The sequence below is a fragment of the Rhyacophila brunnea genome, unplaced genomic scaffold (genome assembly GCF_057557595.1).
Source record: "Rhyacophila brunnea isolate RB1 unplaced genomic scaffold, BYU_Rbru_1.0 scaffold_7, whole genome shotgun sequence".
Taxonomy (NCBI): Eukaryota; Metazoa; Arthropoda; class Insecta; order Trichoptera; family Rhyacophilidae; genus Rhyacophila; species Rhyacophila brunnea.
Window position 1 is genome coordinate 34,427,693 of NW_028233339.1, and position 15,946 is coordinate 34,443,638.

At 33.8% G+C, this 15,946-nt stretch overlaps 1 protein-coding gene across 2 annotated transcripts; it reads left to right on the plus strand.

Annotated features, from left to right (window-relative positions):
* The first annotated feature begins 763 nt into the window (after positions 1-763).
* On the plus strand, positions 764-15,725 carry LOC147064767 (U11/U12 small nuclear ribonucleoprotein 48 kDa protein-like). Of its 2 annotated transcripts, none has more exons than XM_085957855.1 (6): positions 764-905; positions 6,580-6,742; positions 13,254-13,316; positions 13,518-13,659; positions 14,912-15,062; positions 15,399-15,725. In XM_085957855.1, the coding sequence occupies exons 3-6, from the start codon at positions 13,295-13,297 to the stop codon at positions 15,705-15,707; spliced, it is 624 nt and encodes a 207-aa protein (XP_085813981.1). In that variant the 5' UTR covers positions 764-905; positions 6,580-6,742; positions 13,254-13,294; the 3' UTR covers positions 15,708-15,725. The 2 variants fall into 2 exon arrangements, with proteins under 2 accessions (XP_085813981.1, XP_085813980.1); XM_085957854.1 differs by lacking the exon at positions 764-905 and adding an exon at positions 4,849-5,229.
* The last annotated feature ends 221 nt before the right edge of the window (positions 15,726-15,946 follow it).

The window sequence follows — 15,946 nt, forward strand, 5'->3', positions numbered from 1 at the left end:
TAGCTAGGGGGAGACTGTGGTGAAATGAGTCAGGGAATACAATAATAATGAAAAGTATACCTAAGTTGAATACATTGATTTTTTTTTCATTATTCCAGTTAGATAATGATACAGATTAACATTATGTCTGTAAGTAGGTACATCTTTTAAAATGTTTTATAAGCAGGAAGCTATTCAAGGTTACAGTTTTAGGGTTAGTAAAACTTGTATATTTATTATCAGCATCTGCATCTCAATGCAATCCCATCTTATAAAGACTTAATAATAATAAATACTTTTTAAGAAATACAAAAGTCCTACTAATAAATATGCAAAATTTGGAGACATTTCCAATGAATTTTTCATTGATCATTGAAACCAGATACATCGGTTATTTTTCATCAGTTTTTTCTTTATTTAAAAATTCAATAATGTAAAATAAATGTATGCTGTTCATTACTGACCACATTCCTCTATTAAACAAAATAACTTGATAACAATAAATAGCCAGCACTTACATACTAGTGAAGTAAGTAATGATAACACTGATGACATTTGGTGATAAATGAATATAAAATAGATAACATAATACGCAATACTTTTGTTTAAGATGTTTTTTGCATGACTATAACCATTTCAAAAATATACCATAAATAATTGAATGTACATAATTGATAAAAATACACATTGATGATGTTGTATGGTAAATAATTAAGTAATCTTACCTAGAAACACATAAGTACGATAAATATAAATTTGTTGTTTTTATTTAATAAATTTTTTTGTAGTACTTATTCCACTTTTAATCAATAGATTAGGACCGGTTTCATCCGCCTCAGAGGGACATTTTCAAGTTGAAAACCATCTTCTTCTTCTTCTATCCGTATGCATTCCTATACCGTTCATCCGTTTGCAATGAAACTTTGGTGAGTTGTCATGTGCATGCCCACGAAGATTTCTGAATTAGAAAATCATCATCTTCTTCTTCTATCGTCATTCATCCGATTGCGATAAAACTTTTGTTAGTAGTTGTGCGCACACCTGCGAAGGTTTCTAAATTAGTATTATATAAAATACAAAGTTTGTTGTTTGTTTGTTCCATCGAATTTTGGTTTTTTTTTACTGCATATTAATAACATTAATAACGTTTGCATATTTTGGATTCGATTTTAATTTAGTGTTCTTTTGTTTAACCTTTACTCCTATTAGAATTATTTTCATATTGCCATATTGTATTACACAGATATTTTAATATTAAAAAAATAATTACCTCTTATTATTTTTTAAATATCTAAGATAAATATAACCACGAAGCGACCCTGTGCGAAGCCGGGTACTTCAGCTAGTCACAAATAAAAATATATTATTTTAAAAAACCTCCACTGTACTTAATGTGTCTCATTCAGAGCTCAAAAAGAAAATTTTACGAACCGGAGCGCTCGATAAATTTATGAAAATATTAACATAGTTATCCAATTTTATGTGTATTTTATGAAAATAAGTGTGTCGGATTTTTTTATTATATCTAGCTCAGATGGTCAAATATTTTATTCCACGAGACGTCGCGAGAATGTTGAGGATTGTATGAACCGGAACGGTGCTCCGATCATTTCGATGCCTGGTCTCATTTTAATAAGACCATAATAGCTTCAATATACATAGTCATAACATCATACACTTAATAATGACATGCTCACCAATACCTATTGGTTAAATACCTTCATCGAGTTATTCATAGTTTTCTATCTTCATTTCTGTGCTTATAAAGCAGTTTTTTGTCTTTTTTGTAAATTTTCAATTTTATCATATTGTAGATATTAAGTATATATTTAAAGGATTTACATACTATAAAGATGTTAAAAGGTGTAACTCTGGATATAAGCGTATTCTTCCAAAAAATACCTTATAAAATACTTCAGGTTGGTAGGTAGCAAAAAGTTCATATTTATCTTATCAGGAAAAGGATACGGAAAATATGTCATCAACAGAGAGATTGTCCAATCTCTTTGGTCCCCAATTATATTAAGAAGTTTGATTTGAATAATGGTAGAATTCCATCCACACAGTTTACCTAATTTTTCTATCCAAAGGAGAGATGCACATTATAAATACAATATTATGTAAGTTGGGTAGGTATGATAATAACAATTAAAATTTTGAATTGATATCTTTTTATTATTTTTCTATTCAGTATCATAAAGTAAAGATTTCTATACTAAAACGGTTTTCAAAAGTTTCTTTTATTTTATAAAACAAGTACCTGTTGATACATTTTGAGGCTCTAGTCTTAACAAGTTTCTCTACTTTTTACATCTAATCATTACTAGTTATATGTTTAAAAAAATGTCGAAAGGTAAAAAAACGATAGTAAGTATGGATGGGGCGTATACCCGGGAGATGCAGGGTTCGATTCCCGACCAAGGTGGCTTACTTTTTTCAAAAAAAAATATTTTTTCTATTGGTTATAATAATAATACTCTCTCAGAAAGTGTTTTTCTAGATTATATATGTTCGATAGTAAGTATAATCTATTGTTATTTAATTCTATTTGTAAGTATAGATTTTTTTGTTATCAAGGCTACCACTGGCCTCCTGCATCATCTGCCTACATTTTCTCTCTTAGTGTATTTGTATCAGGTACATTCAGGGGCCATTTGGGATTTCCCATAGAAAAAATATGTGTTTATAATATATGAGGCTGATTGTTTCAACGTCAGCATTTTCCATATTCCACCATTTTGAGATAATCGCAAAAAACCATTATGTAATCACATTAGGACATGGATGTTAGGACATTAGGAAATGAATAAAAAATGATGTTTAAAGTTAGTTATAGAATACAAAAAAATGGTGGCTGACGAATATGAACGACTTTGCTATCAACCTCCGGTTTATTTCTATTTAACAAACAAAAGTGGATTAGATATTTTTTATGAATATTCGATACGATAGAAAAGTACAATCAAAATCAATATTGACACATTCGCGGACATGACGTCTGTAAATGTCGTATTTTGTGAGATGTGATATGACAGGACGTCCATTGACGTCCTGTACTGTGGAACGGAATACGACACGACGTTTATAGAAGTTGTATTTTGGATCAAAACAATATGTTCCCTGCTACTTGTGTCACGGTGCGAATATATTTCCATTAGATAGTGTCATATCTTAAGACTTAACTCATTTCTATATTATATCTAAATCAAAAATTTTAAAAAATTAAATTTTAGTATATTGTGTCCTATTATAACATGTATTAGCTAACATGTGTCTGCGAATGTGTTTATTAAAAAAGGAGTAAAATGGGATTTATGTACTTCAAAACTCATATTATTGGACGTAGTGTAGCTACCAAAAAATGGCGACGGAGATGAAAATACATGATGATGTGGAAATGACCTTTTGCATTTACTCCGCCAACTATTTTTATAGATTCTTGTCATTTCAACTATGGATCCCCACATTTTATGGGTACATTCCACATACTTACCTAGACACTCACATTTTGAGTCTAGCGATGAGTATCTATCCTGCAGCAGCTATAACTATGGTTGCTCACCTATCATTTATTTTGACTTTATTGTGACAAGTTGCATCACATTCAAGAGTGGTTATCCAATGTGTATGGCCTAATGGTCATAATTATTAGGATCGTTTGTGTCCGTTTGTGTTGTCTGTGCTGTCTTGTTTTTTAGACATGCCGTGCTCAAATATTAAAGATAACATTGGATGCCTCAGATAGTTCCCCTGATACAGGCCATGAATTTCTTAGGATGCCAAAAAGAGGAATCAACCCGTTGAGAAGGCTGTTCAACAATTAAATAATCCGAGTCACTATTTTCAGCATGAGGTCCCGGTGAAAATTTATAGGAGAAATATTTCATTTACCTAAATTGTATTTTTTTCGTTCTGAATCCGTAAACCCACCCTTGTGTGCGCGCCTGATTTGTAAAAACTTACCCACTAAAGCCGCGTTGACACGGTCCAAGTACGATCCAAGTACACTTGGACCGAGTGCCATCCAAGCACACTCGTATGAGACATCTTCATACTAATTATTCCTATCCAAGCTAGCTTGGATGAGTAGAACGCGGTCCAAGTAGCTTGGATAGGAGTAATTTAATTTGGATCGTACTTTGACCGTGTCAACGCGGCTTAACCCATGAAATAAATGGACATTGTCGAATGTTTCTAGGTCCCTGTAGTCCCTTCACGTATATGATTAATTATGGTCCTAATTATTTTTGCGCTAGGCTATAGATTGGATTATTGGATAGCATATATTTAGGCTTAATCATACCCCGTTTTTAATTAACGTATGACAAAAACTCTCGAAAATAAAATATTATCTCGCAAATGGCAATACTAACCTAAAGTTGACATCTGAGCAGTGTTGCCAACCGTACTATAATTATAGTATTTGTACTATAATTTTGGTCCGCGTACTATGTACGATATAAAATAGGTATAGTACGCCCAAAATACTATAATTTTGAATATCGTACTATAATTTAATATAAAAGTACTATAATTTCGCATTTGCCATTTCGCAATCGAGTCGTCTTTAAAAATTTGAAAATTTCTCCTAAAAATGAAAAATAGGGAACCTGCGGCCCGCGGCAAAATATTTTTCCTAAAAAAAACGAGCCGATTATGTAAAATTGGGAACCTGCGGCCCGCGGTGAAATATTTACACATTCTACTAAATTCTCCGTTATTTTTTTTTCTGAGAAACAAAAAACCTATACATTTTCAATAGATGACAACGCGTACTATATTTTATCCCCAAATACTATAATTTTGGAGGCTCTGTACTATAATCAAAATATGGCAACACTGCATCTGAGCATCTGAGTCTGACTTCTTATCTATGGTCTGACTGACAGTGACACTGACATTGACTGACATAACCTCTTTCTGAAGTCAAAACATAACAGAATAACAGTAATTTTACTGAATTCATTATTTGGTTTGTGATATAGATCATAGACTAATATAGATCATAGATTAATATACTATAGATAGTGAAAACATTTTTGTAAATATTACCACAAAATATTGCATGATTATGATTTATGTAAAAAGACATTAAATACAATAAGTGAAATTAAAATGTCTTTTGAAAACACTAAAGACGAAAGACTAAGCCAGCTTAATAGTGTCCGCAATTACACTACAAATATTAAAACCGATGTAACATTTCTTCTACAATCTCTGGGTTGGAATTTGGATTACATTAACAAAGAGGTTATAAATCTTTTAAATCTAATGATTATTTATTTATCACTTAAGCACGTTCTTGCTCGACGGTTTTGCTCGATCGAGCATGTTGACTTGGAAGCATGCTTGTCGTTGCGTCCACACAGTCAAGCAACTCGACACAAGACGCTGTGAGGCTACCGTTGCACCGCCACGACTTTGACCACTCAAATTACAATCGTGCAAGAATTACAGGCCTTCAATCTTTTTTGGATAGCGCAATTTGTTCGATGTCGAACAAAAAACCATCGAGCCAGATGTTACACACGTTGAGACATGTTGGAATCTGCGTAAAGCCATCAAGCAAGAACGTGATTACTGTTTTGATCCACATTTGTTTCATCAACCTTTATTTTTCTTGTGACAAGGGTACCTATTTATAGGTAGAAGTTTTATTATTACATCTCATATCAATAATTTGCCGTGTGTATTTATCAGTAAATACAAATCAAATATGACTAACTTATAAGTGTTTTCGCCATAAACTTTTATGCCACTGTTCTTATCTTTTGTTCTTGGAGATTGTACATCCTTCTAAATTCAGTTTGTAGGACAATCTTTGTAATATTTTTTTACTACAGTTAAATTAATATAATTTGAATATGGAAGGAGAGAGCTGTCATAGTCCATTTATTGTTAAGATCAAATTAATAAATTAAATAAATGATTGTTCATACGTACTCGTCGTGATTGTTATACTGAATAAAATTTTAGTTTACACCGAAAAATAAATAATGGTACCCATTGGGTAGCTTATCAGTACTTATGTACTATATACATAGTCGTGATAAGCGAAATTTCGCAATTAACGGTGATTTGAAAAACAAAACAATTTAAAATATAGTAACACTTTATCATAAACTAGACAAAATAATAACAAAATAAATATTGAGTACAGACCTACAAACTTATCTGTAGAATGGCCAAAAATGGAACTACGAACTACCATAGAACGCCATTTTGAAAATGTCATTCGAATGTCAAATTTTGTCCAGTTACGAGTCTTGATTGGGTAGTTTTCGACAATGGCTCCCCCATCCCATTCTTCAGATAAGTTTGTAGGTCTGTAAACCGATTGTATGTGCATGATTCCACTCATTATGACGATTCCTGGCACATGTCAGAATAAGTACAGTGCAAAAAATATTAAAAATCGATAATGACTACCTGCTACCTAGTCATATACATATGTTTTCGTTTTTTCTCTTATGTAAGTATTTATTGCTTGCCATAAATTTCTATGTAAACATATGTGGCTTAAAAGTATATAATATATTATTATATCAATAATTAGTATGCCGATTTATTTAACTGATAGTTCTATTCCTATATTTACAGACTGCCACAAAAGAACATTGTCCTTTTGATAAATCTCATTTGATAAATAAATTCAAGTATGGTGACCACATTGCCAAGTGCAAAAGTAAGAAAAATCGATGCCCCGACGAACCAAACTTACCTGAGAATAGTAACACAGATCCTGCGACATCTTTTATTATAGGTTCGTATTTGCAAATCAATAATATTTCTGTTTCCATGGGCATATCTATTTCTTCTGCATGCTTTGTCAGGTTCCGCTAGCATTGACAGTGGTGGCCCTGTGGCCTATCCTATGTTGCCCAGAACAAGCTTTCCACTTGCTTGAGTCAGCTGCAATCGCAGACATTCCTTTTCTACTAGTTCCTCAATGTCCATCGATTTCCTCTTCCTGAATCCCAATAAGTGGGAAACTCCCACATCTCAACTGATTCCCAAAATAAAAGTTGTCCATTCCGAATTCCAACGTGTTTACAATTCAATATTTATGGTTAATAATGTTTTTGTGTTTCAAACATACTTAATTGGTTGGTTTTAATTTAAAGGTCCCTTTTTTCGACCTTAATTATTACAATAAATAAATATAAGCAAAATAAAATTTTACCTAGCGGCATTCGTTTGTATCATTTTAATTTATCAGTTTCATTCAGTCATTGAGTTTTTAAACATTTTTTTTGTATGGTTTTGGCAGGTTTTGATGTTCATTACATATTCTGCGAAATTTGTATGATGTGATTGTATTTGTTGAAATTCCACCATATATGGACTTGTCTGTTATTGTCTAACCGCAGAAAGAACACAACTGTAAAATACTGAAATATTCACAATAAAGATTTTTATAATTTGAAACTTGACTCTTTATGTCATAATGTAAAATGATTTTTGTGTATTATACCCCGTTTACACGTGCATGGATTTACTGTTGACAGCAGGGACGGCTGTTGTATAGGAGCAAAGGGTGCACTGATCTCCCAAATTATTATATGTAATAATATGTACGTATTCAAATACCTACATATTGTAATAAGTAGTTAATTATTGTAAAATATCTTTAATTTGTCGCCCGTCCTCTACGCGTATGCACGTATATTTCTGTAGTATTTTTGACCGGGCGCGAAGCTGGATGAATAGACGTACGTCTTTCATAGTATTTGTTGAATGTGTTAAAAAGGATCTGTCCTGCCTGCCCGTACACGGTTTTTTGCATGCTGCCGATATCTTAGCGCAATGAACGTACAATTTTTAGCTTGCTTTGAGCAGTGTTCTCCCCCCGAGAGCTTCTAATCATAGCCGATAGATCACGCGTTGACTGGCGCGTTTAAAATATTGTACGTACGCGCCTATAAAGTAGGTATAACTTTCCCGCTCAGTATTTAAAAATAATATATTATTATTTCATACGTTATGTGGTAAATGCTCCGTTGTATGATGCCATACTAATATTTATTAATCAAAATATCGATTATAGTCATCAAACAGCAATCTCAACATACAAATACCAATTTTATAATTATTTTATATTTCAAAATTAAACTCTACATAATTTGAATATAAATCTACAGCAAAGTAAGTAAGTAACATAATACATAATATAATATACTGTTAATAACCTTTGCATAATAACATGTGGGTACTACAACTTTTTATGTAAGTACCTACTTATACTATTATTTTTGACGTTGAATGTCTTTCAAATCAGTCTCATTTGGAGTGCAATTCTGGAGTTGAGGTGTACAAAAGTAGTAGCAAATTTTTAACAGATAGTAACAAGTCCAAATCAATCCGTTGGAAAATTAATGATCCATAGAATTTGTAAAAATAATACAGCACGTATATGAGAATGGGATGACAAATGAGGAGTTTGCGGCTTTTTCTCAATGACACATATCTAAAATACTTACATCAGTTACGATTTATGGAAGTTAGGAGTGACAAACATTGTAACTATGTCAGCACATATGAAGTGTAATTAGTTCCAATGAAAATCGAAAAGAGTGTGTACTTCAATACATCATACCTATCATACCAGAGACTTGAACTTTGTAACTTTGGCAACAAATAAATGCTGTCCGCGAATGTAAGCGTCGTTTCACATACGCCTACCTCCACCACAAAGACTATTGCCAATTTTTTTCAATACAACAAAAAGGAAAATGCATGTCTTTATTTGCACTCCCTAATTTTATTATCACCGGCCGCCACTGGTTGACAGTAAGTATTATCGCGGCCATAACAAGAAATGTATGGGTAAACATGTATTATCCTGCAGTTACAAGCTTGCATACATGAATCAAAAAAGTTTAGAAGCTTCTGAATTTTTATGCGACAGTAGGGATTTTTTCGATTTGCGCCTGCGCAGTAGAACGATAGTGGCGAACCTTCCGGCAATAAAATGAACTATACTCATTTTGGGGTTAAACAGTTTTCACTACCTGTCAAATAGTACCATAAAATGACATCACGTCTCGCTTACTCTTGAAGAATGAGATTGGAGAGACAGTCAGCACTTTTACGTGCAAACAGTTATTGTCACGATAGTTTAAAATACACACTACTGCTGCCAGTAAATCCATGCACGTGTACAGGCGCTATTAGTTACTTTACGTAGAATTTAAATATTTTTCTGATTATAAGACACTAAAAAAACTAATTTACTGCCTTACTCAATTTTGACAAAAACTGCATTTTGTGAAGTTCCAATAGGACAGTGATACACCCCTGTTACAGGCGGGCTTCTCCCGGTGTAAAATAATCATTTAGTAGCTTAAGTCGAAACGTAACCCTGACCTCTAGAAACGGCTTCATAAAACATCTAATCTGATTCCTTGCTCAACCACGTAAGTATTTCTTTTTAATTTAAAAAGTAAAAATGATGATGGATGAAAGAGATAATTTTAAGACTAAATATAAGGATTTAAATATAATAAATTTTGCCGCGCATTGTGCGTGAAATCCTCGCGCGCCGGCGCCAGGGTCAGGCTCGTGATTCGCCGAATCAAAGATCACGCGATAAAATTTGGCCAATCACGAGAGTCCTTTTTTTTGCTGGATGGCGTCGGTACGAGGAATTTAAAAAAGAAAGAAAAAAGGATGTTAGTAAGCGTCCCCTTTCCGATAGGTACGGACCTGACGACTACAACTGTAAAAAAATCCCAAATATAATTTGTAAAACTAAGAAAATGTAAAATATAAACAATATCACGTTACGAGCACGAAGGACTGTGTTTTATTTATACTCCAATCGTTGAAATTCTTTTTTTTTGTGAATCCGGGGTTCGATGGACACCTGAGCTAGCCGCTGGAACCCCGGGGATCTCAATGGCGCCCTTGGAACGAAGCTCGAAGAATCGCATGGATTCTTCCGAACCCGCGAAAAAAAAAAAAAAAAAAAAAAATTTACGCCCGCGAACGCTAAATAAAAGTTTATGATCCAGGAGCCGGAACAACCAAGAAATGGTTAACTAAGAAGTGGACTCCGACGTAACCCTTATCGAAGAAGAAGTGCTGTCTCCAACATCAAACCGGGAGAGCCCTCTGGTGTTCGAAGACAGTCCACATACGGAGCTGACCGCGCCTAGCGTCGTGCTGGAGACCGTAGCACCGGCGCGTCTCCAGTACGACGAATGGCTGCACAAATCCCACCTATGGAGACCAGACGCATCATCGACGGTATCCAGCGAGGAGGGCTCGTAGAGGCCACGGCCCACTCACGACGAAAAACGGCGAGCAAAATGCCGATTTTCCTAGGGTATCACTAACATGTCGTGTACCCTAGTCGACCACGGGATGTTCGGTGAGGAGAGAAAAAGGAAACGCGAGGCTAGGGAGCCTCACAAGAGGGCTGAGAAGGCGCGCAAGCTGAGATGAATCGAAGAAGCTGTACGGGCGCAGGCTCGACCACGAGGAGATGAAGCAGGACCAGTCGCCAACCCTCTAGTCAAGGGTGAACGCCGAGTTGCTGTTGGAAGTTTCAGTGTAAACAGTGTAGTTAAAAGTGAAGATAATAATCGTAAATATCCGGAAATTCTTCTAATTACGGATAAAAAGTTAATTAAGGACCCACTTTCTGAGCCCTATAATCTTAAGTTCGTTAGTAAGAAAAATGTACATTATAGTTTTAAAAATAACGCTTCGCAAAGTGACGCCAATTCTTTCCGTTCAAATAAAGTAAATATGAATGAATTCGAAAACATTAACATTGAAAATCGCAAACAATTTTATAAACGGGAAAGAGGATATTCTACAGTAGCGCGAAACCTGTTTCAAAGTTACGCCGTGTTAATAATTTGAATCCAAAGAGAAACGAGGAAAATAGTATACGACCGTCACTATTATTTCTTTACAAATTACCAATTGTAAATTTAACACAGCGAAAACGGAACGGGAATAATAAGGCATCATTCGACGAAGTGTTAGTTGTTATGTTAAATTTTAATAATAAGTTAAAATTAGGTATAAGAGGATGAAAGTAGAGATTGTATGCTTGTGAAAAAAAAAAAAAAAAAAAATGAGTCAATAAGCCGTAAATTTCTCAACAATAAAAAAAAATAGTAATAATAATAAAACGCGAGAGGCACCGCAAATCGGCGCGGCGCGCCTTTGGAATAGGATGTCGGGCGCGTAAAACGAAACAACAATTTTTTTAAAATAAAATGGGGTTTCACTAAAAATAAAGTTAATTACACAGTTTTAAGTGTACTGATTCAGAAATAAATATAATGAGAGGGTGGAATATTTCAATTTTTAATATCAATGTGATTTATACAGTCAATACAATGTTGCAAAATAATTATGGGTATTAGGGTAAAATATTAAAAGTGATAGTAAGTACCATAAGTACAATGGGAAGATTTTATATAAAATTAGTAGCTATTTAATGTATGGGGTAGGAGTAATTAATAAAGTAAATTCGAATAAATTTAAAGTACAGGAAGTCTAATGAACGAATAAATTACTAAAGAAAGAAAAAGAATAAATACAGATGAAGACAATTTGGAAGCACAAAGGGAGCCACCTCTCGAAGTAAGCGCATCCAAAGGCAGCGTAGCCGAAAATTCATGATACCAAAGCTTGATGGTGTGGAGAGTGCGCACTCTCCTTTCTCGCGCAGGTTCATGGAGAGACTAGGGACGTGACGCCTGAAAGATCGTGAAACAACAAGAGGTACTTCCGAAGTGTAACCATCTATAAAAAAAAAAAAGAAAGGGAAAAGGATACTTATTGTAAACATCCATCCTATTACCTGTGGGAGAGCCGTGCCGCCGTCAACGAGCCTGGCCGTTGTACCGCTATACGATGCCTTGCCCGCAGTAATAGGAACAGATGGAGACACAGTATCTGTCCATCTATGAGGTGATACTCCAGAGACCAGCAGATCAGTGGAAAACTTTCCACAGAAAGATATCCGCTGCTCGGAACGAGCCTGGCTCAATAGTAACGCCACTACCACGCCCTGGTTGCAAAGGCAGACGACGCCAAACGAGGTACGCTCCTATTGCACCAAAAGAAGTAAAACGTAACACGAAATAATAATTCCGAACGAGGGCTAAACGTCTACAAATGTAGCCTCTCGGAATACAAAAAACTGGACAGCCCAAGAGTCAAAGACTATAGCTCCGCGACCCCTCCGCTGACTAATAAAAACGAATAAAATAACAAGAAAACCTAATTAAAACAATGTAACACAAAATAAATGTACTACACTGAAATTAAATCAAACTCTGACCTATTCAAAAGTATCGCGAAAGCATTGCTTTGAGCTGAAAATAATAATCCAAAATAAATATAGAAAATAATAAAAATAGAGCTAAAGTATAGAGTTTTATGTTAGAATAGTTAGATTGTAGTTGAATTCTTTTATAAACTGTTTATCATGCCATGTACTTAACGGATGAACAAGGAATTGGATGGGTGGCCGATGAGATCAGGGCGTACCTTTCGACTTTAATCCAGATGGGGCGAATGATACACCCCTGTTACAGGCGGGCTTCTCCCGGTGTAAAATAATCATTTAGTAGCTTAAGTCGAAACGTAACCCTGACCTCTAGAAACGGCTTCATAAAACATCTAATCTGATTCCTTGCTCAACCACGTAAGTATTTCTTTTTAATTTAAAAAGTAAAAATGATGATGGATGAAAGAGATAATTTTAAGACTAAATATAAGGATTTAAATATAATAAATTTTGCCGCGCATTGTGCGTGAAATCCTCGCGCGCCGGCGCCAGGGTCAGGCTCGTGATTCGCCGAATCAAAGATCACGCGATAAAATTTGGCCAATCACGAGAGTCCTTTTTTTTGCTGGATGGCGTCGGTACGAGGAATTTAAAAAAGAAAGAAAAAAGGATGTTAGTAAGCGTCCCCTTTCCGATAGGTACGGACCTGACGACTACAACTGTAAAAAAATCCCAAATATAATTTGTAAAACTAAGAAAATGTAAAATATAAACAATATCACGTTACGAGCACGAAGGACTGTGTTTTATTTATACTCCAATCGTTGAAATTCTTTTTTTTTTGTGAATCCGGGGTTCGATGGACACCTGAGCTAGCCGCTGGAACCCCGGGGATCTCAACAGGGTAATTTTCGAATTTCGAATGTTCAATTTTTTTTTTTTTGATTTTCTTTTCGTTTTAATTTCGAATTATCTCGAAACTGGTCAATACTAATGAATGTACAATGCTATGTCCTAACAGATTCACCATTGGTTAATTCGATTATAGACAACGCTAAAAGGATGGACATCAACTTTCAACCAAGTAAATATGATTTTTGACTTTTTCTATAAATACTCTTATGAAATAAATACTCGTAAGTTTTCTATAATGCTTGTATAGAAATTCATCAACAGTTATTTTGTACCTTTGTACCATAATTTATATTCTATGTGCATCTTATAATAATAACATGGTTGGTTTATTTCCTGCTATACAATTTTTTTATGTATTTTTACTTCATAGGTATGCAGAGTATTTCAATGGAACCTCGTGAAATAGTAGCAGCTAGTCAAATAGTGTGCAATTATACAAGAGATGAACGAAAAGCCATATATGATTATCTCATTGCCAAAGCACCTCCGACGTCTCTTCAACCGGAATCCATGTATGAGATTAGTCCTATTAAACCAATTTCTTATACTTACTACCAGTGGCGAAGGGTGGAGGTAGGCTGTTAAGATTCGCTATAAATAGTGCACACTAATTTTTTTTAGTCATATGTATTTGTTTTTATTGAACTAAGACTACAATTTACAGATGGTGTTAGTTGGTTTTTAAAAATCAATTAAACCATGCCTAAACGAAAATATAATAGTTTTGGTCTAATTTGGGCAAAACGACAAAATTGTACACACTTTTTCATTCATAGTTATTTGTTTTTGTTGGATTAAAAATACATATTACACATATTGTTGGTTAATTTTTTTAATTCATTAAGCCCTGCCTAAACCAAACTATAATAAATAAAAAATATTATTCTATTTATAGAATATTCAAAGTTATGTATGATTTAATTGCATAATTTTAGATATTTTATAGATAGACATGTATTTTTTGACTATTATCTATTATGGCTGGGTTTCTCAGGGTTTAATTGAATTTTAAAAACTAACCAACACTATCTGTAAATTGTAGTCTTATTTCAATGAAAACAAATATGTATGTCTGAAAAAGTTTAATGTGCACTGTTTATGGCGGATCTTAACAGCCTACCTCCACCCTTCGCCACTGCTAACTACATATTGTGTATTGGTATTCACAAACTGAGTCATATAATCATAAACCATAATAAATAATGTTATTTTACTTTTGTATTCTTGACCCCAAATGTATATTTATTATATCCAAAGATGTTGAAATCTTCTATAGAGATGGAGCCTAAATGTATGAAATTGAAGCAAAGAAAAGGACCTCTGGTCTACCGATTGAGTTAGCTACAAGTGACTTCGCACTGCAAGTTCATTTGAAGAAAACTTCACATTTCTACTATGATTTAATCTTTTCATTTCATCATTTTATGAATTAGAATTGCATACATGATTGTGCAGATATTACCAATTTAACCTCGAAACTTAAAACTCAGGACTGGACAGTGTATAATTAAATTCAACGTCAATTTGTCTTTTTACGCATCGCAAATTTTCATATCAAAGTAGACATTTGAATATAAAATTTAACCATAAATACTTCTAGTCAATTTCATGTAGCCAGTTAAAAGTAATACATTGACCATTATTTTTAAGAATAATATTTGAAGCTCTTTTGTCTTTGAACAATGAATTGTTATAAAAATTCCATTTACATCTATCCATCATGGTATTTCTGTTTACATGAAAACAAATTATTTTCTTTTCTAGAACATCACAAATCCAAGAAGTAACAGGCAATAAATCACATTTAGAAGAACTTGCCCAAAGTCGCGATTTGAAAAGAAGAAGAATGAAATACAAAGTTGCAACAAAATCTAAAACCTACACCGATGTAATAAGAGAGGTGCTGGAACATCAGGTAATTGAACTGGTCTTTTGAACAGAATGATGTGATTCGTCTTCTTCTTCGCCAAAAATCTCTGTCGCTTACCAGTCTTTTTGTGTTTTCCCAAGACATCATGTCAGCAACGTCCTAGCATATAACTACTAACTGCTCTAATAGTATTTTACTTTCTACAAGAATATGACAAGATTGTCTGACATGAAAGAAAAGTTTTGTAAAATACAATAAGTACTTTGCTCTGATATAATTATTTACAATTTTATATTTTATAAACAATTAATTATATTTCCGTTCATATTTTCTGTTTAATTCTAAAATTGCTTATTCTAATTCATAATCTTGTTATTGTAGATGAGCTTCCTAACCTCTGACGCTTCCACCACCATAGACCAGAAGCTACACTGCAATTTGAAAGACGGCGGTGAACAAAAACCAAACGAGAATGATTTAAAAATTGATGATCGACGACATGTAAAAAAGAGCCACAGTAAATGTCAAGAAGATGGCAAACATAAACGTTATCACTATGGAGATACGGACAAGTTCTCCAGGAAAAATATTCATTTCAATGAAGTTAATAAAAAAAATAAAAAAACTCACGGCACTGAAATAAATATATTTAAAAGGAAACGATATAATGAAGACCATTACGACTATTAAAAATATTTTTATTCTCAATGCGAGTGTTTATTTAATAATTTTATTTTGCTGTAATGTTGACAATCACGAGTTTGCTAATCACAAAAAAGGGAAGTAAAGATTGTTTTTCGCATTACAGTAGAACCTCAATATAACGGGCCTTCAGATAAAATATCCGGTCAAATGTGATAATTGTTAAAAACATCCTGTTAATGTTATACATGTTTAAATCCAAGTTTCACTGCTTGTAAACAATGTTC

What these genes read in the sequence shown, in the direction of transcription:
- LOC147064767 (XM_085957854.1), top strand. Translation starts at nt 5,095, where the DNA reads ATGTCTTTTGAAAACACTAAAGACGAAAGACTAAGCCAGCTTAATAGT. An exon ending in TGCGACATCTTTTATTATAG is followed by an intron (nt 6,743 to 13,253) that starts GTTCGTATTTGC and finishes ATGTCCTAACAG; the next exon opens with ATTCACCATTGGTTAATTCG. An exon ending in GGACATCAACTTTCAACCAA is followed by an intron (nt 13,317 to 13,517) that starts GTAAATATGATT and finishes TTTACTTCATAG; the next exon opens with GTATGCAGAGTATTTCAATG.